Here is a 25,491-nt window from a genome sequence, read left to right as displayed (position 1 = left end):
GATGTAGAAGAGACATGAAGAAGAGGGGACACATGTTGATGTAGAAGAGACATGAAGAAGAGGGGACACATGTTGATGAAGAAGAGACATGAAGAAGAGGGGGACACATGTTGATGTAGAAGAGACATGAAGAAGAGGGGACACATGTTGATGTAGAAGAGACATGAAGAAGAGGGGACACATGTTGATGTAGAAGAGACATGAAGAAGAGGGGACACATGTTGATGTAGAAGAGACATGAAGAAGAGGGGACACATGTTGATGTAGAAGAGACATGAAGAAGAGGGGACACATGTTGATGTAGAAGAGACATGAAGAAGAGGGGACACATGTTGATGTAGAAGAGACATGAAGAAGAGGGGACACATGTTGATGTAGAAGAGACATGAAGAAGAGGGGACACATGTTGATGTGGAAGAGACATGAAGAAGAGGGGACACATGTTGATGAAGAAGAGACATGAAGAAGAGGGGACACATGTTGATGTAGAAGAGACATGAAGAAGAGGGGACACATGTTGATGTAGAAGAGACATGAAGAAGAGGGGACACATGTTGATGTAGAAGAGACATGAAGAAGAGGGGACACATGTTGATGAAGAAGAGACATGAAGAAGAGTGGACACATGTTGATGTAGAAGAGACATGAAGAAGAGGGGACACATGTTGATGTAGAAGAGACGTGAAGAAGAGGGGACACATGGTGATGTAGAAGAGACATGAAGAAGTGGATTTTGCATAATAGGTGACCTTTAAAATTGACTTTTATTAATCCCTGTGGGGAAATTCAGTAGTTTAACAGCAACAGGGTTCGATTGAAAAACAGGATTCACACAGATTAGAGATTACACATATTTGGGTCATATATACATATTAGATATATTTACATGTATGTGTGAATGTGTTTTTTTTATGTCCAGTACTTGTGTTACTGATTCCTCTGTTGTTTAGCAATGTACACATGCAAATACTGGCACAAATATGTACAATTATGTATGCATGTGAATTATGAGTACTGTGTATTTGTTGGGTGATGGTTTACATATAAGGATTCAGAATCTCCTTGAAGTTGGATTTCCCACAATAAGACAACATTAAACCAGAAATAACTGAAGTGAAACTGGTAAATTCTCCTATTTTGTAAGTGTTTTTAGCCACTTTAAAACTCAGTCCTGTTAGATATCACCATTTAATCAGTAATATTACATTACATATGACAATGCAGTAAAATAACTCAACACAAACACATATAGGACAGTAAATAAGATGCTGAGAGTGTGTACAGATATAGATTTTCTTTATTCGAGTGTCCAGTTCTTGCAGCAGTTACATGTGTGTGTGCGAGGAAAGACTGCTCAACAACAAACGTTTTTTTTCTGATTTTAAGAACTTCAGAATCCACTTTGATGCTTCTTCATTTGTCTTCTCTTACACACTAACTATATATACTTTTACATACATCATCATCATCAACATGTGGAAAAAAACTCCTTCAAACTGTGATACCCAGCTCTGACGGCATGCTGATGCAAAGTACTGATTCAGTATACGAACATAAGAACATACGCACGACACACGTGCATACAAACAGCAACACACACACACACACACACACTTTGTTGTGTCTCTTTACGCTCAATAACACATTTTATACAAACACACCAACAATGAGCTTTTTTCCCCTTTCACACACACACACACACACACACACACACACACACACACACACACACACACACACACACACACACACACACACACACACACACACACACACACACACACACACACACACACACACACACGGCTAACACTGAAGGTTCAAACTCCTGATACACACCATCACAACAACAGAACAAGGGAGAATTTGTACGGCAAACAAATTGGGACATTTTTAAGTCAAAACTACGGAAGCCCTGAGAGGCAAGTGAGAAAACAAAAAGGGCTGTTTTTTTAAGATTGTTTACATGTGTTGTTTTACTTTGAAACTGTTGAAACAAGTGGGGAAAATAGTTTTGCCAGACAAAACAAGTATATATATTGCAGGATAACTTTTCTAAGTGACTTTTTAAAAAGGTAAAAAATGGAAATGCTGACAAAAAAACACAAATTAAAACTCACCTGAAAAGAAATTATGAATATTTTGTATCCTATTTAGAGCAGCAAACACTTTGCCCCTACAATGAATGTTAAAATAAAATACCTCGTGTGGCCGACGTGAGTATCACAACAACAAACGACTTCTTCTTACGGACAAAACAAATAATTTAATCGCTTTTTTAAACATATACGTTAATATAGAAATAGAAAATAATTCTAGCTAAATCATTTTCTTTCCAACCGACAATTTTTTCTCTCACTGGCCTCCGTACAAATTAAAACAGAAACATATAAAATAAACAAAATCCGCCATAGCAGCAGTTTTCATGACAACAATTTCGGCACTATTTCACTTTTTTGTGTAAAAACCCATGATTGACGGCACACTGTAACACAGATGTGAGATTTCTTTTAGGGAGAATGCTAAATCGTAAACAAACAATTCAAATTACAGTATGTATAAAAATATACAATTCACTATGCAACAAATCCTTCGTTATAGACGACGTTTCCTATCTTACAGACAACGACACGGGTGATCAATGGAATTACCTCTCTCTCTATACAACGTTAATATTTCCATTCTTCAGGTGATTTTTGCATTTGAAACGAAAATGCATAATAAGACAACTTCCCCCCCCTTGTTATATTTGGTCGTCTACACGGTGAGAAACAGCATCTGTGATCAAATAAACCTCTCCTAGGTTAATTAAGGTTTAAAATAACCTTCTGCCCTTCTGTGACGAAAAGGAGGGAAACGTAAAGATGCAACACGTCTAATGTCTGAAATCAAGTAAAGACTATTCTTCTTCATCCTTAAATTCAAGTGAACAATGTTTAATGCAACATCCGCTACCGATCTCTCGTTCAAACGTCTTGCATTTTGTTCGTTTTTGCACGTGTTTTCTCTTGAATGTCGTACAGTTGAACTAGGTTAATATGTAGTTGTTCCAATAAGAGTGATACAGGCAGGTTTCTGTTTGTTTCCTTGCCTCTCTCTCATCACTCCTTTCCACTATGAAACTAATCCTCTCTCGTCTCCTCCGCTGGGAACTACTCGTACTCCAGGAACTGTTTGTGATAAAACAAGAGGTACCTGGGGAGAGAGAAAAGTCAAATGAGGTCACATTGCAGCACCACTAATACCCCTTTTTCACTGCTGTGGGGGAAACTTCTGTGTAGCAATGCAGGAGGAGTCACCGACTCAAAAGGAGACACGGGGAGAGCTGGAGCTTTGATGGCAAACACTGATGGGTTTATTTGGAGCTTCGGCCGGAGAGTTCACAAAACAAGTCAGAGAGTCAGAGGTTCAGACTTCACGGTAGAGTTGCCACGTCAATTCTGAAGAACTCTCCCCCAGACCCGTGTATTTAGCTAGTTCAGAGAGAATAATCAACATTGTGCATAACAAGATAGAATCATAACACCTCTATCAGCTGACGCCAACAGGCAGGAACAGGGAGACAGAACACGGAGAGCACAGCAGTCAAGGTTACAGGTGCGTGCACTCAGTCAGGACATGAACTGATCAACTGGGTCAAAGTTATGGGCTTTGGAAAATATTTCCCCAACAACTGCTATATATTATTCAAGCTCTCTGCTGGTGGTAGTTTGGTTTGCTCGATGAACCAATTGGGTACCAGTTCGGTTTTCAACCAACCAAAGCCCGAGATGTCCACGTCATGACGTACCTGCTGCGATGAAGCGACAGAAACAACAATAGTAGACAGCTTTGGAGTTGTTTTTATGTTGATATTAAACTTACAAAGCTAGATTGAATTGCACGCAGAACTTCTCCAACACAGTGTACTCTTATCCAGCTTGATTGACAGTGTTTGGCTACTTAGGACCGTAAATAAAGGACTTTATAATGTGAAGTTTCTCTACTACGAAAAGGATAATGTTAGCCGAGCCCCCAGAGCCACTCTGACTATCAATACCAGACATTAAATTACACTTTTTTTGTTATCTTGGGGATGTTTAATAGGAAAAAAGGATATCACACCTTATATAAAACTTCTCATCGTGGATCATTAACTGAGTGCTATGTATGGCATATTAATGATTAACCATAAACACTTTAAAGGGGTAGTTAAGGTACTTGTGGAATTAGCCATTTAGCCACTTTTTTCCCCCTAAAACCCGTTATAAAATCGGCCTTTTCGGCTGGAGCAGGAGTGTCCCGCGCCTCCAAATCATAGCAACAGGTACACATTTAAAGTGTCGTGAAGAACAAATATTATATCATACTTAATGCCTGGTTAACCTTCCATGACGTTAAGGCTTTATAATGTGTGTTGTGGCCATTTTTTGATCTGTGCTCTGTCTCACCCCTCACTGTCCAGCACCTCCCTGTAAAGGTTCTTGCTCTTATTTAAAGTTAGCGTGATGAAGTGTTTCAATAATAGAGATTCAAGTTAATAAAGGAGTCTCACCCCTCGCTGTCTAGCTAGCACGTCACGACAGTACTGAACAGACGGTTCATATATGTTTGAATAATAGCGAGTAACTAGTTAATAAAGCTGTCTCACCCCTCGCTGTCCAGCACGTCCCTGATGCTGGCCTTGGTGATGATGGCGTCGTCACATTTGAACCACTGGTCCTTGTGCTGCCGGATGAAGGTGGTGTAATGGCCGCTCTCTAGCGTCCCCTGGTGGTTCACCACTGCAAACAGACTGTACCTGAAACACACAGATCAATAACAGTTACCAGTCTAGCTATACATCGAATATTCTTACCATTATACGTTGTTGTTATCTTTGATTTTGCCAGACCAAAAACAGTGATTTAACCTCACAGAAAACCGGAGTTATCTTAAAAGAAAAGGTATGTGCATTTAATTTCATTTTCTTCAGAAAGCAGAATACAGGAAGGACACCCAAAGAGACCGTTTTCATTTCAGCGATGTTGGTCTTACTTGTTGTCGTTGTTGAAGGGGTCCACTGTCTGCTGGTACTGCCCGTTCATCCGGCTCTCTTTACTGAAACACAGCAAGACACACTTGTGAAAAACTGTTTTTGAGAGAGTCAGCAATAAATCTGTTTTTCTTTGTATAAAACACATCTGTTCACTTTTTAAATCCATCCTAACAAATAAAGTATTTACTGCAGTGCGACTCAGCTTAGAGCCATTTATACACATTATATAGACAAATGATGCGGTCTGAACACCAAGCATCCACATTAGAGACTATTGATCTGCAACTGGTTGAAATCAGTCTTTTTGCACACACACACACACACACACACACACACACACACACACACACACACACACACACACACACACACACACACACACACACACACACACACACACACACACACACACACACTCACACACACACACACACACACACACACACACACACACACACACACACACACACACACACACACACACACACACACACACACACACACACACACACACCTTTTTGGAGATAAACCTCACAAGCCCTGCATATCAGACTGTCAGAAATTGCTTTCCCTAGATGCACATCTGACGGCCCGTCCACACAGCGGCGTGCGTTGAAGCTTCAACGCTTCTGCCCATTCACTTTGAATGTGGTGACGTCACGCTTTGCCGAACTGCATTGCGGTTCTGTCGCTTCGCTTTGCTCGCGTTGCTCGCTTCAAAAGTTGAGCAATGTTCAACTTTTGAAGCTTCGACGGAAGTGTCAGCCAATCAAATCATATGCCAGTACAAGCTCTTGCCAATCAAACTGCGTGCTTGTGTGTCCGGGGCGGGAGATTCATGTTATTGGTTGTTGGTCGAGTTTCAGACACGCCCACCGGCAAGCTTCAACGCACGCCGCTGTGTGGATGCTGCGTTATTGAATTGTGTGTATTGTGTGTTCACCTGGAGGCCATGAAGGGCGTCATGTCCAGCTCCAGAGGGAAGGAGACGTACGTCGTGATCTTCCTCCGCAGTTTGGCCGAGTGCTCAAACCTCTGGAAGCAGAAACAGAGAATTATAACTCCGCTTAGATTAATAATATCTATATATATATATATCATCATCAGTCAGTCTCACTTTGAGGTGGAAGCAGGCGACGATGGGAAGTTTCTTCATGGTCAGCTGTTTGGTCGACTCCTGGTAACTATGGCAACCGCTGCACTTGATTTTGGCGCCGCTGCCGAGGTGCTCCGGCCGAGTGAACCTGAAACCAGAGGAGATTTTGAGAGAGAGAGTGTGTGAGTGTGTGTGTGTGTGCGCCTTAAAGGGGACCTATCATGCAAAATGCACTTTTTGATGTATTTTCTACATAACTATGTGTCCCCGGTGTGTCAGGGAACTCACAAAGTGTCAAAAAACAAAACCCTCTCTCTTTTTCTCCGTACACACATCTCTAAAAACGGGGGTATAACGGAGCTGATCCAGATTTGCGTCCGATATTATGTAATATCTGAAATGTTGGCGTTCTTTACACCCACGGGCCTATCAGAAACGTTGCTATCAGAAACAATGCCCGACGTGTTTTGGACGTAATATGGTCTTTGTTTACATTAGCAAGCAGCGCTAACACTCAGAGCTAACCTGTACTGGAGAGAGCATGTGTGTGAAGAAGCAGGAAATATAAAAAGGAACTCAGCTTGTGGTAAACCTGAGAGAGAAAAAGCATTTGAGCTCCATACTGTTTCAGAAATAATCCTTGATGTGGTTTGGAACATGATATGGTGTTTAATCACCGCAGCATTTAGCTGAGTTTCTGGGTAGAATTCTCCTGCATAAGCTCCGCCCCCTCTTTTTCTTTTCAAATGTCTTATTTTTTTTTTACTTTAGACCCAGAATCAGCACTTTAGTAACAGGGCTGAAACAGAGGGATATGAGGGATGTCTACAAAACATGATCTGTTTGGTATTTTGAGCAAAACACTTCATAGACATGTTTTTTATATATCTGAGACCTATAATAAATGCCTAAAAATAGTATAATAGGAGACCTTTAACGCCCGTTACCTGCGCAGACAGTCTGTGAGCGTCGTGGCCCCCGAGGCGTGGTTCTTCTCTCCGTTCAGCGCCGCCCCGTCCCCCCCGGGGCTGAGAGGCCAGAAGGGGGAGGAGGAGCCGGGCAGATCCAGACTGATGTCCCAGAACGGGTCGATGGTGGTGGAGACGCCGCTGAGAGGAGGACACAGACACACACAAGTCTGCATGAGAAGAGGAACACGCGGCTGCACATATCTCACGGCAGATTCACTGATGATGATTGGTCTTCCAGTCACACTTCACTGTGGAGTTTTCCTTTATTCAGACACACAAGAATCAGAATCAGAATCAGATGGACATTAGGAGTTGCAGGCCAAGTGCAGTAGTTTAAAACCTCCCGAAAATGTCTGTCTAAATAAAGGAAAACTACTAAGTGAAGTCAAGTGTGACTGGAAGACTAATCATCAGCGCAGTGAATCAGAATCCCTTAATTAGTCCCACAGAGGGGAAATGTACATTGTTACAGCAGAAAAGAGCCAAAGACAGCTTAATGTTAAAGTGGACCTATCATGCTATATTTGAATAATATAGTGTAGGACCATACCTATATAAGGCATATTTATACTTTTTTTTTTTCAAAATACCAAACAGATCATGCATTTTAGCCATGCCTCATTTTGCTCAATTTGGACTTTTTTACCCCTGTTTTAGCAAGGGCAGATTCAGTGAGAACAGCACCACCTACAGGCCTGGCATATGTACTACAGCGTCTCCAGGGCTTTCGAACGGCAATGGCCGTGGCTGTCTCCTCCTGATTGGTGGAGTTGGCCCAATAGCCGTAGCGCCACCGTCCTGACGTCAGGACAGTGTTCAAATCTGGATCAGTTTTTATCAGATCCGTTGCAGCCCCTTTTTTAGAGATTTGGGTATGGAGGAAAATAGAGAGGGTTGTGTTTTCTGACACTTGGTGAGTTCCCTGGAACACCGGGGACACATATTCATGTAGAAAAGACGTACAAAAGTGCATTTTGCATGATAGGTCCCCTTTAAGTAAGAAGCATGCATAAAAAACATTAAAGATTAAAAAAAATTACTTTAATATATATATTCGCATTCGCTGATGATTAGTCTTCCAGTCACACTTTACTTCACTTAGTAGTTTTCCTTAAGATAAGATAAGAAGTACTTTATTGATCCCAATTTGGGAAATCTTTGCGTTGCAGCAGAAGCATAAAAATACAAAGCAAAATTAAAGACTAGATATAAAATGTTCCAAAAAATGTAAACGTCTCAAATGGAAATAAAATAGCATTAAAAAAGTAAAAAATATACATGTGGAAATACAAATATAAAGTAACAATGGATATTATATATATATTAATTGTGCAAGGAATGGATTAGTAAATATTAGATTGAATATAAATGTAAAATGTACAGTGTGATTTTTTTATTTATTCAGATAGACTTATAAGTGAGAGAGAAACAAAAGGGAGATTTTAAACTACTGCACTTGGCCTGCAAATCCATCTGGGCTCTTGTACGACCATATTGTATGGAGCTCAATATCTTTTTAAAAAGGCGAAAAACGTGTTAAATTACATTTTAAATGAAGTATTGTGGTGCTGCAGAGATATCCCTTTCTACTTATCATATTCTACAGACTAAATAAAACATATGTCACATTTTGATATATTTTTCCAAGACACTGAGAGTAATGATGTAAAGTAAACAATCGATCACATAACAAACAATCAATGTCTAATATTGTGAATAATTTCGCATTTGCCATATCAGTCAAAATAATTGCAATTTGTTCATTATTTCCCACACCGTGCAGCCCTAGAGTAGAAAAAGTACCGCACTAGCAGCACTCTGTTGTTGTTTTATTAGTATATTGCCATGTATCAGCTTTAAAACATCCTATATGGCTTAAAGTGACCTAAGAATGTAATTGTCATAACTACACTGTAGCTATGTACATATGACAATAAAAGCCTTGAATATTGAATTTTGATAAAAAAGTAGGAATGCATTTTCAAGTATAAGATCCCAGAGTTGAATATTCTCCCTTTGTCCAGCAGGTGGAGCTAGAGAGCCACAGACAGTAAAAGCCATTAAAGGTTGCTGCAGTGAAGCAGCTCAGTGACTGATGGAGAACAGAGTGAAGAAAGAGGGGGGGGGGGGGGTGTCTGTTGATGTTACACATGGAGCTGCTGGGATGCAAGGACACATTTCAGACTTGATCTGACCATTAAAGTATTATCGTAGGTCAAATTCTGCTTTCTTTGCCGATACAGTGTAAACAGATGATGGTTTTTATGGCAATAAACAGCCACCGACACACACACACACACACACACACACACGCACACACACACACACACACGCACGCACGCACGCACGCACACACACACACACACACAAACCTTTTAAACAAAGTATTGCCAAAGCATTAAGGCGTTATAACAGAACAAAAACAATAACACAAAACACACCGTACAGTATATGCCAACAACGAGCAAATCATTTAAAAAAAAGTACACACTTACTGGCACACTTGGCAGGTGACGTCAGACTGCAGCCCCCCCGTGAAGATCTGATCGATGATGCAGTTACAGTGGTTCGGGTTGTTGGCTTTCTTCCCGTTGTCGTCTGCAAAGGAGAACGAAACACACACGCACACGCACACGCACACACACACACACACACACACACACACACACACACACACACACAGTCAGCAAAAGTGTATTTATGTGAAAACTAAGGAGGCTCTGATCAGGATTTTTTGTAGTATCGTCCAATCATATCAACAAGACAAGAGATTCTGCGTCTCATGAGTGTGTGAGCTCCTTCCTCTCGATGCAGTAAAATCTAAAGTGTGTGTGATGTGTGTGTGAAACCTTTGCAGTGTCTGTGCAGGACGTCCAGCGCGGCAATGAGGAACTCGTGGGCGTCCTGCTGCTCGTATCCTGCCAGGTGACGAGCGTGAGTCCAGACCAGGTGGAGGAGACGGAACGGGATGTGAGGAGACCGGTGGCCTGAGTAGAACTGGAGAGAGAAGAGTGTGTGTGTGTGTGTGTGTGTGTGTGTGTGTGTGTGTGTGTGTGTGTGTTTGTCAGAGGTGGGAAGTAGTTGAGTACAAATACTTTGTTACTGTACTTAAGTACATGTTTCTGGTATCAGTACTTTACTCCACTACTTATTTTCCTGATGACTTTTTACTTTGACTTCTTACATGTTGAACACAAATACCTGTACTTTCTACTTCTTACATTTTGAACACAAATACCTGTACTTTCTACTTCTTACATGTTGAACCCAAATACCTGTACTTTCTACTTCTTACATGTTGAACACAAATACCTGTACTTTCTACTTCTTACATGTTGAACCCAAATACCTGTACTTTCTACTTCTTACATTTTGAACACAAATACCTGTACTTTCTACTTCTTACATGTTGAACACAAATACCTGTACTTTCTACTTCTTACATGTTGAACACAAATACCTGTACTTTCTACTTCTTACATGTTGAACACAAATACCTGTACTTTCTACTTCTTACATGTTGAACACAAATACCTGTACTTTCTACTTCTTACATGTTGAACACAAATACCTGTACTTTCTACTTCTTACATGTTGAACACAAATACCTGTACTTTCTACTTCTTACATGTTGAACACAAATACCTGTACTTTCTACTTCTTACATGTTGAACACAAATACCTGTACTTTCTACTTCTCACATTTTCCAAACAGGCTGGTTCCTTTAGTTTGAATGTGTGTTTGGTGGCGTGATCATTATTATTTAGAGTCATTGCGTGCCTATTGATTTGAACACGATCCGTGTATCCATCATTTCCTGGTCTTCTCTAAAGAAGAGGGACCAATGAAAACGTTGTCATGTTGCCGTTGTTCAGCATGGAAACATTCATTAGCTAATAATGACATTATTGTTCTATTAATATAAAGGGAGGTCAGGTACTCTTTAAAACAGCTGCTAGTTATGGGTACTTTTTACTTAAAGGGGACCTATCATGCAAAATGCACTTTGGTACGTCTTTTATACATGAATATGTGTCCCCGGTGTTCCAGGGAACTCACCAAGTGTCAGAAAACACAACCCTCTCTATTTTCCTCCATACCCAAATCTCTAAAAAAGGGGCTGCAACGGATCTGATAAAAACTGATCCAGATTTGAACACTGTCCTGACGTCAGGACGGTGGCGCTACGGCTATTGGGCCAACTCCACCAATCAGGAGGAGACAGCCACGGCCATTGCCGTTCGAAAGCGCTGGAGACGCTGTAGTACATATGCCAGGCCTGTAGATGGTGCTGTTCTCACAGAATCTGCCCTTGCACAAACAGAGCTAAAAAATTGTCAAATTGAGCGAAATGAGGCATGGCTAAAATGCATGATCTGTTTGGTATTTTGAAAAAATAAAAGTATAAATATGCCTTATATAGGTATGGTCCTACACTATATTATTCAAATATAGCATGATAGGTCCACTTTAAGTACATTTCAAAGCCCTCTTTACTTTCACTTGAGTAAAGAAGTTTAGTCAGTACTTCTACTTTTACCAGAGTATTTTTAAACACGAGTATCTGTACTTCTACTTGAGTAAAGGATGTGAGTACTTTTGCCATCTCTGGTGTGTGTATGAAACTCCTCTCCTTCTACTCATTTGAACATATTATTTTAGGATCAGTTACCTCCTGGAAGAGCTGCGACATCTCACACACCAAGCAGGAGTTGCTCTGCATTTCACATTTGTGTCTGTCGGACAGGAAGAAGTCTCTGAGCAGAGGAGTGTGAGTCAGCGCCTGCACGATGCAGTTCATGAAGCACGTGTTGCCCAGGTTGATCAGCCCTCTCAGGCCTGAGGGGAGGAGAAAAGGATTGTGGGGGATAAAGAAATGATTTATTCATTATTATCAAATAATGAATATGTAGAAAATCTGTACAGTGAGGAGGGGTATTGTAATGGCACATTTCCACTACACGGTCGGCCTCGGCCACGCTCGGTACGGCTCGGTACGGCTTGGCCTTAACAGGGCCGACTCACTTCATGCTGCGCTTCCATTACAGTTTAGGAACTGGGGTAGTTACTATAGTAACGCAGTGTAGGCGGAGCCGTGACGTCATCTTCAATGAGAACTCCAGAAACACAACACAGCCGTTAGCTGTTAGCACTCAGAGCTCACAGCTCCTCATATCTGTTCAGAAACTAGACAAAAGTTAAACCAGTACAAACCACAGACTGCCTGTGTCATGGTGAATACAGTCGCTGCTTTATGTATGTCTGTATAGGCCGTTGTTGTGAGTGTGGACGGTCGGAGCATATACTGCGTTAGCTTAGCCAATCTCCATCTAGAAAAACACGCATTTTAAAAGGTTTTTCCCCTGCCGTCTGTCTGCAGACTTGACAAAGCATTAATTCATGGTTTTTACTAACCGGTATCAGTATGTTGTTACTTCGGCATCATTTAGAAACGTGTATTACAATTAAATCACGGTCAAATATGTCCATCTTGTTGTAGTTGTACCCCCCTTGCCAGCGCTCCTCTCTCTAGTTTAGCATACTCAGCCCGACTCAGCCCTGTTTGTTGGCCTCGATAGAACCACAATTTTCTCGGGCCAGAAAAGACGTGAAAAAGTGGCCCCGCGCCGGGCCGGGCCGGAACTAGGCCTAGTGGAAGCGCAACCAAAAACGGGAACGGCACGACACGGCACGCTTAAAGCGAGCTCCGCGCTGTAGTGGAACTGCGCCATTATAGTACAAAAAAACATGGTGGAATTTGACTTTTTTTTCTAAGAATTTTGCCTTTTTTCTTAGATTATGTTCTTAGAATTTTGACTTTTAATGTGGCAGAAATATTACGGAAGAACTAAAAATGTTATATTATGAAAGTGTTCTCTTAATGTTCACATGCAGAAAGGATTGCAGGGGACAAAGAAAAAGGGAGGGAAAGCAGTCAGATTGTTTGCGCTGCGTTTCCATTTCCATTAGAAGTCGGAGGTTGTGAATGGGAGTGAAGTCACATACTAGTTTACTGAAGGAGGGTGTTTCTCAATGTCGAGGACGCTTCCTTGGTAGGACATGTCCCTCCGAGTCAGGTCCTTCAGAAGCGAGGCAAGAATCCTTCCTAGCCTCGGAAAACGAAGAATGGTGGAACAGGTGTGCGTCATATGCGAGGACCCGCCTTAGCGCGATTTCCGCCAAAGATTTGGAAATTGGTCCGTGTGCAAAGCATTGTGGGGATTTTAAGACCGCGGAGTCTACACATGTGCAGCCTCGAAATTTCTCGCTACGAAGGACGCCGGGCTCGGTAGAATTCCAAGGAGCCTGGACATTGGAACAGTCCTTCGGCGGGACTTGATGACGTAGCATCCTTGAAATAGTGGCTCTGGAGCATCCTTCCTTGACATTGAGAAACACCCGGAGAGTTTCAATGAACCTTGTTGAAGCTTGTTTACAGCTTACGGGGTTAGCCATTGTTAGCAATACTGTTTGATAAGTGTGCTTTATTATCAAATAATTAATGTAAGAAATCTGTACAGTGAGGAGCGGTATTGTAATAGGACAACAAAAACTGTCGGATTTGACTTTTTCTTCAGATTTTGACTTTTTTCTCAGAATTGGACTTTTTTCAGAATTTGACTTTTTTCTTACAATTTCACTCCTTTCTCAGATTTTGACTTCTCTTACAATTTTGAGTTTTTTCTCAGACTTTTTTATTTTGACTTTTTGTCTCAGAATTTGACTTTTTTCTCAGAATTAATTTTTTTTCTCAGATTTGGACTTTTCTCAGAATTTTGACTTTTGTGTGTGTGTGTGTGTGTGTGTGTGCGCTTCTGTGTGTGTGTGTGCACGCTTGTGTGTGTCACTGACCAATAGTGCAGTTGGAGGTGATTCTCCTCCTCTTGGGGTTGTGGCGGAGCAGCTCCAGCTCCCTCTTGGTGGGCTCCCACGTCGAGTACTTCTCCCCGATCCCTGAAACACACACACACACACACACACACACACACACACACACACACACACACACACACACACACACACACACACAAACACACAAACACACACACACACATATAATAAACACACTTCATATGTCAAACAAACAAGTTAGAGAATCTTATGCAGGATAAAAATATATATCACAAAAATATCACAAAACGCTGAATAGCTCTTAAAGTGTGTGTTTGGCCGTCATACCTTGCATCTTCCAGGCTTTCCTCTGCTCCTCTTTGGCAATCTGTTCCATGTCTTTGTCATAGATGTAGTCTTGGCACATGAAGCAGTAAATCCCTCCGTACAGCAGGTCAATGGCTGCAAGGACAGAAGAGAGGCGGAAAACAAAGAAGGTTGTTTTTTTTACTTTTCTCTGAGAATTGACTTTTTTGTTAGATTTTGACTTTTTTTTCACTTTGACTTTTAAGGCCCGGACACACCAGCCCGATTTTGGGAGTCAGAGGCCGTCAGAGGCCGTCAGAGGCAGTCGGGCATTCGCGGCGCCCTACTCAGGTTTGTGTGTCCCGCACCGTTGTCTCTTTACGGCACCTTTTCACACCTCCCGACGCCTCCCGCGGCCGATTCAACATGTTGAATCGGCCGCGGGAGGTTAGAGAAAGTCGGCCCAAGCAATCACTCTGATTGGCTGTTCACACTACCGCTGCCTGCTGGTAAGGACAGTTATTGCCACTCGTCGACTGAAGTATTTGCGGTGTGTTCGTAGGCGGGCGGCGTAGCGGCCGACGCAGCCGACGCAGGCGACGAAGCTGACGTAAAAGTCGGGACACCTTTGGTACGCGTTCTTTGGTCTCAGGTGGGTGTGTAGCGGCCTTAATTCTCAGATTTGGACTTTTTCTCAGAATTTTCACTTTTCTCAGAAATTAAACTTTTCTTAGAAATTAGATATAGGACAAACGAGAGACGGAAAACAAAGAATGAATGAGGAAGCTGTTAGTGAATCATAGAGGGTGAAGAAGGGTTGCTGTGTTGCTACGCTAACCGCTAACTGCTACATCTCTCACTCTTTTGTTTCCAATTCAGGCCACGTTACCATGGCCAGGTATCTGCTGACACATCAGCTGTTTGGTTGTCGGAGAGAGAGAGCCAAAGGATGAGAGGAGAGGAACAGGTGCAGAAGAGTGGTGCAGGAATGAGTCCTAAAACCCAGAAATGAATCACTTTAATCACTTCCCTTGTGTCGAAGTTGATGTTTTTCTGAATGTGTTTTTGGTTGTTATCCGGAAATAAGGTGGACACATTTTTTTTCTACGACTTCAAATACGTCAGTAAATACCCCACGGGTGGATTTAAGTTTTCCCTTTCCTGAACATTAAAGCATGGAAACACGTCACTGTGGAAGCAACACATACTGATACTAACCTGAGAATGAGCATATAACAGAATACAGGGAAGGGAAAACCCCCAAGAAGCAGAATAGGGTACCTTAAAAGGATGCCATTTGTTCGTCTGTATATCGTTTACGAGAGAAAAGCACATTCTTAAGAGGCAGCGGAAACAGAAGAGACATTAGACTGCATATTATCTTCAACACAAGGCGTCATCCTTCTGGATTAAATGCGGCGATGCCAGATATATATTTTTTATTTATTCTCCACATAATAGAATTAGGTTTTTACCATCGTCTCACTGCCGTGTCGCTGCTGCAGCCTGAATCTGTCTCTGTGATTCCTCCTTATCGCTCTGCTCAGGAAGACCCCCTCTGGTGTGTGTGTGTGTGTGTGTGTGTGTGTGTTTCCCAGTTTAATTAGGTTAGCTTCTGAATCAAATGCTACGTATGGAGATAGAGAGAACTGAAAAAAAGGGCAGATCTCAGCAGACTTTTCAGGAGGTAATTAAGTCGTCAATAACGAACCCCTGATGAATTAGCCTCCATTAAACATCCTCCTCCTTTCTTTCCTTCTCTCATCATCTGCATCCTCACTCACAGCTATTTACTGAATGCTGTTTGCAGCCTTGATTTTCGAGGATCATCTCTTGTCTCCATTCTCTCCTCTTGTTGCCTTCCTCCTGTTCCCATGGTTACCTGATAACCCTGTCGATATTCTCGATTGTAAAAAGGGATTTCATCTAATTGCACTTTTACCATTATCACACTGTCTTTCCTTTACCCTGTCCCATCAGATCAGGGAGGTTCTGCACCTTCCTTTCCCCCCTCCATACAGTGGTGCAGTGATGACGCATTTATGTAGGCCAATGCAGAAAATGTTGGGCTATAAAGGAACTACAGCACGGCCACATGACTTCACGTCACCACCGCTAAGCTAAAGGTGGCTAATGTTGGGCTATAAAGGAACTACAGCACGGTCACATGACTTCACGTCACTGCCGCTAAGCTAAAGGTGGCTAATGTTGAACTACAGCACGGTCACATTACTTCATGTCACCACCGCTAAGCTAAAGGTGGCTAATGTTGGGCTATAAAGGAACTACAGCACGGTCACATGACTTCATGTCACCACCGCTAAGCTAAAGGAGGCTAATGTTGGGCTATAAAGGAACTACAGCACGGTCACATGACTTCACGTCACCACCGCTAAGCTAAAGGTGGCTAATGTTGGGCTATAAAAGGAACCACAGCACGGTCACATGACTTCACGTCACCACCGCTAAGCTAAAGGCGGCTAATGTTGGGCTATAAAGGAACTACAGCACGGTCACATGACTTCACGTCACTGCCACTAAGCTAAAGGTGGCTAATGTTGAACCACAGCACGGTCACATGACTTCACGTCACCACCGCTAAGCTAAAGGTGGCTAATGTTGGGCTATAAAGGAACTACAGCACGGTCACATTACTTCATGTCACCACCGCTAAGCTAAAGGCGGCTAATGTTGGGCTATAAAGGAACTGCAGCACGGTCACATGACTTCACGTCACTGCCGCTAAGCTAAAGGTGGCTAATGTTGAACTACAGCACGGTCACATTACTTCATGTCACCACCGCTAAGCTAAAGGTGGCTAATGTTGGGCTATAAAGGAACTACAGCACGGTCACATGACTTCACGTCACCACCGCTAAGCTAAAGGCGGCTAATGTTGGGCTATAAAGGAACTACAGCGCGGTCACATGACTTCACGTCACCGCCGCTAAGCTAAAGGTGGCTAATGTTGGGCTATAAAGGAAATGCAGCATGGTCACATGACTTCACGTCACCGCCGCTAAGCTAAAGGTGGCTAATGTTGAACTACGGCACGGTCACATGACTTCACGTCACCACCGCTAAGCTAAAGGAGGCTAATGTTCGGCTTTAAAGGAACTACAGAACATCAAAAACGTCTAACGAGAGGATATTCTTCACCTGTAGAGTTGCAGATATGTGCAAAATCCTGGTAAATTACAAATACACTTGTGTTATCACCCATCTTCATGTCAAAACTCCGCATTTTTTGCACCACTTGTATCAGTTTCCAGACTGCTTCAGATTCACCAGAGACTTCACCAGACTGCATGTTCCCTGCAGCGCTTAAACAGGTAATACTCAGCAATCTGCTCGGCAATCATTCAGAGATTTCTGTGCATTTTTTATTATTGCAGGCTGCGTGTCCCTGTGGGAGGAACACAGCCAACTGTTCGCAGCAAAACACACACTCTGTCAGTGTTCAAATCTGGAGGAGACATCCATTTGATGCTAATATTTTATTCAGGGTATTTAAATACAACTTTTCCCAATTTCCCACGGTGAACGCCCGCCAACAAAGCAACCTCCTCTCAAGTCGTCTTTAAGGGACGATTTCCAACCAATCTGTTAGGAAAATCTCACTGGTCACCGGCTTGAGCTTCAATCTCAGGATCCATGTATCTGTGATCCTCTCCAGAATGGAAGTAGTCATCACATACAGAGCATCAACTAGTTCCTGAACAGTGTCCTTCACATGCTGATATCCAAGAGAGGGAGTTACACAGTCACAAGATGGAGGAATAGAAAGCAGTATTCAATGTTTACTTCAGATTAGCTCCACGTCAATGAGCATGCTTGTCATATGTCTATCTCCATAGAGGCTGAATCATCATGTTAATCACATAGCTATCATATGCCTCAAACAGTCCTGATGCTCTTCTAGGTAATCATACATCCTGTCATGCACACAGCTACAGTTGGGATACCTTTGTTATCATGTTACTCTGATATTGGAAGAGGACATTCACTATTTTCCCAACACAATCCTATGCAGATTACTACTGATGTGCAATGCTTTACTTTAGCTCCTCTGACCTGGAATATAATCCTGTCAAAACAAATCTCTTTTTTGTTGCTGTTCTCCACAAACCACTGAATGTTTTAAAGGGTTTTGGAGGAAGCTTTAACCGACTGAAATAGACTTTTCGGTGTAAATCTGCTTAATTTTAATCAGCCACAAAGACAGACCTGAGTCCTTTTTCATTAGTGAGTTCACTGCAGCATGAGTTCACTGTAATGGGCTAAAACTGAGGCTGAATACTCAGGTGACTTTAACATCCCTCATGAGGCCTGTGTTGCAGTGATGTTGCAGCACGTTGCGTAATAAGCTGCTGTAGATTATTGTGTTTGATGGCAGTGACGAGCCGTGTGTGTGTGTGTGTGTGTGTGTGTGTGTGTGTGTGTGTGTGTGTGTGTGTGTGTGTGTGTGTGTGTGTGTGTGTGTGTGTGTGTGTGTGTGTGTGTGTGTGTGTGTGTGTGTGTGTTGGGGAATATGTTCTAAACAGGAATACATTTAAAGAATTATTCAATCAGAATAATACGATGTTATGTATCCGGGGGGAAATTGGCGTTTGTTAAAATGAATAAATAATAATAATAAAAACAATAGATCAAAAGTAATAACATAGACGTAAGAAAATAAATTAAATGTACAATAAAAGTTCAAAGAATAAAAATATTTATATAAGAATGAGTTAAAGTAAAAATGTCCAATAAAAGACTAAATCAAATTAAAAGATGTATAAATATATATACATCTTTTAATTTGTTATAATTTAATAATATTTATATAATTTACATATATATTGTATTCATAAGGTATTAATGCTGAATTGCACAGAAAAACAGAGACATACACTCTGGTGTTTATTGGCTGTCAGTGATCATCAGCCACTCAGCTGTGTAATTATCCCCTTTAGCTGCCTTTGTTTGGAGAGGAGAGGAGAGGCGTGTGAGTGTGAGTGTGTGTGTGTGTGTGTGTGTGTGTGTGTGTGTGTGTGTGTGTGTGTGTGTGTGTGTGTGTTTAGGAGGCAACTCATTAAAGCAAAGGGGGATAATTACAGGTCTGATGCCTGGTGTTACACAATGTGCAAAACCCTCCAAAACACACCTGCTCCTGCAGCTGCACCTGTGTGTGCGTGTGCGTGTGTGTGTGTGTGTGTGTGTGTGTGTGTGTGTGTGTGTGTGTTTAGGAGGCAGCTCATTAAGGCAAAGGGGAATAATTACAGGTCTGATGCCCCGTGTTACCAGTTTTGTTTGATGTGCAAAACCCTTCAAAACAGTAGCTGCACCTGTGTGTGTGTGTGTGTGTGTGTGTGTGTGTGTGTGTGTGTGTGTCGTACCTAGGTTGTGCCTTTTGCTCTTGGCATGTTCGTGGATGTGTTTTTTGGCGAAGCAGGCGAAGAACACGCAGTAGAGGCAGGAGTGCAGTCGGTTGAGGTGGGCGCCGCACATGTGGCAGATACACGACTTGGCCTGGAAACAGAGACACAGAAGACATTATTATCACTTTATTTGAATGATTAATGTCCTTTAATGTACGTGTTTCTACAGGATATGGGTGTGACTGCAGGTGTGACATGTGTAGTACGTTGCAGGGTGGACACGGTTAGTTTTTTGGACTTTTTAAAATGTCAAATGTATCTTGAATAACGATGTAATTAGGGGAGAAGGGGAACAGGGAAAGTGAGGTGAAATAAAGCACCAAAGCGAGTTCAGATGAGAAACAAGAGTGTGTGTGTGCAGTGTGTGAGAGAAGCAGTAGTGTGTGAGAGAAGCAGTAGTGTGTGTGTGTGTGTGCAGTGCGTGTGAGAAACAAGAGTGTGTGTGCGGTGTGAGAGAGAAGCAGTAGTGTGTGTGTGGTGTGTGAGAGAAACAAGAGTGTGTGTGTGGTTGGTGTGTGAGAGAAACAAGAGTGTGTGTGCAGTGTGAGAGAAACAAGAGTGTGTGTGCGGTGTGTGAGAGAAGCAAGTGTGTGTGTGGTGTGTGAGAGAAACAAGAGCGTGTGTGCAGTGTGTGAGAGAAACAAGTGTGTATGTGTGCAGTGTGTGAGAGAAACAAGTGTGTGTGTGCGGTGTGTGAGAGAAACAAGAGTGTGTGTGCAGTGTGTGAGAGAAGCAGTAGTGTGTGAGAGAAGCAGTAGTGTGTGTGTGTGCAGTGCGTGTGAGAAACAAGAGTGTGTGTGCAGTGTGTGTGAGAAACAAGAGTGTGTGTGCAGTGTGTGTGAGAAACAAGAGTGTGTGTGTGTAATGTGTGAGAATTGTCAGGATGTAGGCCCAAAGACTCCCCCCTTAGTATCTGCGTCTTCCTGCTATAATGGCTTTAGTAGCCTCTGGTAATTAATGAGTTAACCTAATTTGCAGTATATGATAATAACCGTTAATAATTAACACGTTCCTATATATTCTGTTTGATAGTGCATGTACAGAGGGGGGGGGGGGGGGTGTATGATGGAGGGTTGATAGCAACAGTTCAAAAGCATGCCGACGAGAAGCTGGCAGGGTGAATAATGGGAGGTGAGAAGAAATGAGAAATGACTGAAGAAGAGGGAAGGGAAGATAATAAAAGACAAGAGGAAGAAGAACAGTTGACATACGAAGACAGAGATGAAAGGAGAACATGGGAGAGATAATACAATTCAGCCTAGATGCTAAATGCTCATGTGGATTTCAATGTCAAATTGTGTTTTGCCTGGAATAGATAAAGGACACAAAGGATAGAAATGGGTTTAAATGTGAGGGAGAGACACTTCCTCTGGAGGGAACACAGGGATTGTAGCCTTTGCAGACCATTTACATGCACTAAAACCAATAGAGAGGCGAAGTCCCTCCCTTTCCGGGGGAGCTCCATGGGAGCTTATTTCGGAAAAAGTATGTATTGAAGTCAATGGAGAGAGAAAGATTATCTTTTGATCCCGTTTGAATTGTGCCACGAATTACACATATGATGTTTGTCAATTTAAAAGATAATTTTGCAAGTCAAAAAAATAAGAATGTGTCGTAAAACTGTGAAGTAACACTTTTGTTTGTGTGAAACCGCTCAATGAACTACATCTCCCATCTCGCACCACACACCAAGACGGCCGTCACGTTGGCACATTTCACCTCTTTCTTTCAGAATGAGGCGGAAAGTATTAAAAGAGGTGAAAATCACTCCAAGTCTGGGCATGTTGAGAGCTGTACATACACACAAGGGGAGTTAGTCGGTTCCTAAGAGCCAGCATGCAGGACCGGGATTCTGGGATTTGTAGTCTTTCTAGTTGCGTATTTTTCATAGTCTTATATTTCAACAGTTTTACGACAAACTGTGACTTTTTTGACATGGAAATGATTTGTTAAGATTGACAAACATCATATGTGTAATTCATGACTCTCTCTCCATTGACTTCAATACATACTTTTTCCGAAATAAGGTCCCATGGGTCGGAAGTAGAAGGGCGGGACTTCACCTCTCTATAGAACACAATACAGTTAAGGGAAAACCCACAAAAATAATAAGACGACCTATTTAAAAGGATTCAAATCCATGAGTCAGAGACACATCACATCACTGTGCGACAGGGTTAATAACTCAGGGGTAGGGCTGTGCGATTATGGCAAAAATCATAATCTCGATTATTTTGGTCAATAATTGATATCACGATTATTAAAAACGATTATCCATTTACTTTGAAAACATCCATATATTGAAAAAAAAAATGTGAACAGTATGTTAACAGTTGATTACCCTGAACTTTAAGTATAATTCAACTGAAAAACCAATAAAAAAAAATAAAAAATGTTTTTAATAAAAATAATAATCGTTTTATTTCGATTACATTGTTTTCGTAATCGTTGCAAGCCAAAATCGTAATCGAGATTAAAATACGATTAATTGCACAGCCCTACTCATGGGTGCTTTTTTCCTCAGGATGTGTTTTTATATGCACATGTTATACTTAATGTAAAGAGGCACATTTTATCACATGGATGCACAGCACACATGAGCACCATATTAGCGCCATGCTTCCTGCACTTTAATTTGCTCGGGGACATACCGTGTCATCTGTCATGGGATCAGTGTGAGCCAACAGTTCAAGAAGACATGTTTACTGGGATAAATGGCAGTAAATATTGGCACAGATTTTCTGCCGTCCTTCACTACCCTGAAGAGCAGACAACACTGGCTCACATCCCTCCAAATGGCACCACATTTCTATAGATTTATGATGGATTTCCCCTTTTTTCTTTATATATCTTAAGGATCTTGATAACAGATCTTTTCCGAGTTTGATCTACAGGGTGATTTGATGTTTTCCAATCACATTAACATCCCACATAGGATTAATTATATCTGACGCAGGGCCCATTAGCATTATTAGCCTCTCTGGGAATGCCTTTGGTTTACCCTGTTATTCCAATAAAAGCAGCTCACACTATTCCCCTTGGTTCACTTTAGCTGAGCTACAGAGGAGCAACACAAATGTTATGTAACTCCCTCACTTCCTCAAGAAAAATAATTGCATGTGTGGACATTTTTACCATTGTTTCCCATTATTTTGAAGGAGAAAAACCATCATCCACTCAGACTGAACTTCAGACACAGATTGAATTTCAAGCATTCAGTCACCTTCAGAATTCAAAGGCTTTGCTGGCCAGGTGTGTAATCACATCTGAACGACAGGTGCGTTGTGTTTTATCAGTCCACTATGAAACAAATACAACCCCTGTTATCTCATTGAGCCACGTGTTGGCATCGCTTTGTTCAGTAAAATATCAGAAATTCACTTTTAAGACAGTTTAAAGCTTCAAAATTTGTGTATTTTTTTTAATCAAAACGAATGTATTTTATGTCCTAGAAAACACACATCAAATATCTTTAAGCTTGCATTTCACCTTATTCCAGGCATTTAACCAAAACCCATTGAAAAAAACATGTTGATTTCCACAGTAAGAAACTACAATGCCTTTGTTTTGTAGGTAAAACTGTTTAGACAGACACCTGTTCTGGATGCAGATCAATGGACCTGACAGATGTTAGCTCTGATAATGTCCACACACACACACACACACACACACACACACACACACACACACACACACACACACACACACACACACACACACACACACACACACACACACACACACACACACACACACACACACACACACACACACACACACACACACACACACACACACACACACACACACACACACACACACACACACAGGAACTCTTCAGCCCATTACCCTCTGCTGCTCTCAACACATCCTGCCTGCAGAGCGTCGTCACTGCCATCCCACAAATATGACAGATAGAGTATACTTCTTCCACATCTTCTCCCACTACTGCATATCCATAACTACTCAGTGTGTGTGTACTCTTGCGCTAAGACAGCAGAGGATGTGAGGATGTGCTGACTGAGTGACAGGACACACACTCCTACATGAATACACTGTTCTCAGAAACACGGTGCTGTAACACCGACAGGATGAGTGAGGAGAGATGGTTGCATATTGATGCCTTTTCATAATTCATGTGCTGTGTAAGCACTTGTGCATGGAGGTGTGTGTGTGTGTGTGTGTGTGTGTGTGTGTGTGTGTCTGGAATAATAATGTTAAGGTTCTGTTATTTTTCATATTTTGCATTTACCTCCTTTCTAGCATTTCAAGCATATGCTAACATGATCAGGACAAGAGGTTGTGTTTTTATTATTTAGCATATAAGCATTAGCATATTTAGCAACTGACTTGAATATTAGTTATTTTCTGGTTAAAAGACGAATATGCAGATCCACATTTCTTGCTGCTTGCTTCAGTTTAACATATAGGGATAACAAGTCATTTCAAAAAGTGGTCATATAATATCAGCATATACAGTACTAATATACTGCCATTGACTGTGGATTGGGGTTTGCAGGATTGCAGGTATATGCTTGGTGGATTTTAAATACTTGCTGTCCTGCAGGCTGAGAGCCAGAGCAAACAATCAGCTTATGATCCATTATCGCTCTCTAGCTTTGAAGTGAGCAAACAGGCAGCTAACTGGGAGATAAGAGGGTGGTTTGCATCAGTTTCTGTCAGGTGATTTAGGCAGAGCTGGGAGAAGTACTCAGATCTTGTACTTGAGTAAAAGTAGAAGTACTCAGGTATTGTACTTGAGTAAAAGTAGAAGTACCAGAGTGTAGGAATACTCTGTTATAGTAAAAGTCCTGCATTCAAAATGTTCAAGTGAAAGTAGAAAAGTATTCTCATCAAAATATAGTGAAAGTAGCGACAGTAAAAGTAGTCATTGTGCAGATTGGTCCATTTCAGAATAATATATATGATATGTTTTATAATGATTGATCATGAAAGTGTTCTCAAAGCTGGTAAAGGTGCAGCTAGTTTGAATGACTTTGTATACTGCAGGGTAGCTTGTGAATTTACTCCAGGTGGAACTAAAGTCTGATTTAACACTTGATTATATTTCACATCATTCATCCACATCTGTAAAGTAACTAAAAGGTATTAAATACATGTAGTGGAGTAAAAGTACATAATTTACCTCTGAACTGTAGTGGAGTAGAAATACTCAAGTACAAGTCTCTCAAAATTGTAGTAAAGTACAGTACTTGGATGTCTGTACTTGGTTACTTTTCACCAGTGATTTTAGGATTTGTCTAGCCCAATATACCCAGGACGACACTGTGAGAACATGGGTTGCATTGGACTCCAGTGTCAGATGTGTGTTGTTTTGGAAGGGCGGTGTACACACACACACGCACGTACGTTATTAGTCTCCTTCTTCTTGTTACCTTGCGTTTTCTGGTCTCAGCTGACCCGCTCCACACGAAGCACCGATAGATCACCCTCAGATTCTGCTTCCAGTTGTCCACTTTGAAGCTACTGACATGCGGACATCCTCCAGGACTCATGGTAGTCCCAACACCCGGGAATAGTGTCCTCTCTCCGGGCGATGAAACCTCAAATCCCCGCAACGCAGACCCAGGAGAAACGTTTTTTTATTTTTTTTTAGCTCTGCAGGTTTCCAGATTGCTGCAGTTTTTGGCTAACTGCACATGTTTGCAATAACAGAGACACATGCAGGAGATTACATTATTATCTAATATTCCTCTATGTTAAATAAAACATTATTTATGTTCTTTAAATCCACCAATGTGGTCGCTGAATTACATGTTAGCAGGCTGGCTAAAGTTGGTTAGCAATGGAATTTACACGGTGACTGTAGTTCAAGACCCACCTCA

General features: G+C 41.7%; 1 protein-coding gene across 2 annotated transcripts; it reads right to left on the bottom strand.

The window, feature by feature from the left end:
* Nucleotides 1-861: 861 nt before the first annotated feature.
* On the bottom strand, nucleotides 862-25,424 carry usp22 (ubiquitin specific peptidase 22). 2 transcript variants are annotated; one of them, XM_034133063.1, is made up of 13 exons: nucleotides 25,042-25,424; nucleotides 19,604-19,736; nucleotides 14,265-14,378; nucleotides 13,938-14,039; nucleotides 11,758-11,924; nucleotides 9,934-10,081; nucleotides 9,580-9,682; nucleotides 7,061-7,222; nucleotides 6,135-6,261; nucleotides 5,961-6,052; nucleotides 5,017-5,079; nucleotides 4,631-4,780; nucleotides 862-3,195 (listed from the first exon to the last, which is right to left on the bottom strand). In XM_034133063.1, the coding sequence occupies exons 1-13, from the start codon at nucleotides 25,159-25,161 to the stop codon at nucleotides 3,153-3,155; spliced, it is 1,524 nt and encodes a 507-aa protein (XP_033988954.1). In that variant the 5' UTR covers nucleotides 25,162-25,424; the 3' UTR covers nucleotides 862-3,152. The 2 variants fall into 2 exon arrangements, with proteins under 2 accessions (XP_033988954.1, XP_033988962.1); XM_034133071.1 differs by lacking the exons at nucleotides 19,604-19,736; nucleotides 25,042-25,424 and adding an exon at nucleotides 15,698-15,788.
* Between the last annotated feature and the right edge of the window lie 67 nt (nucleotides 25,425-25,491).

The sequence above is a fragment of the Trematomus bernacchii genome, unplaced genomic scaffold (assembly GCF_902827165.1).
Source record: "Trematomus bernacchii unplaced genomic scaffold, fTreBer1.1, whole genome shotgun sequence".
Taxonomy (NCBI): domain Eukaryota; kingdom Metazoa; phylum Chordata; class Actinopteri; order Perciformes; family Nototheniidae; genus Trematomus; species Trematomus bernacchii.
The sequence above is the reverse complement of the archived record's forward strand: the minus strand, read 5'-3'. Positions and strand labels throughout refer to the sequence as shown.

Coding starts and splice junctions, on each gene's coding strand:
- usp22 (XM_034133063.1), bottom strand. CDS start 25,161: ATGAGTCCTGGAGGATGTCCGCATGTCAGTAGCTTCAAAGTGGACAAC. Junction 19,737..25,041: donor CTGAGACCAGAAAACGCAAG/GTAACAAGAAGA, acceptor CTCTGTTTCCAG/GCCAAGTCGTGTATCTGCCA. Junction 5,080..5,960: donor ACGCCCTTCATGGCCTCCAG/GTGAACACACAA, acceptor GCTGTGTTTCAG/TAAAGAGAGCCGGATGAACG.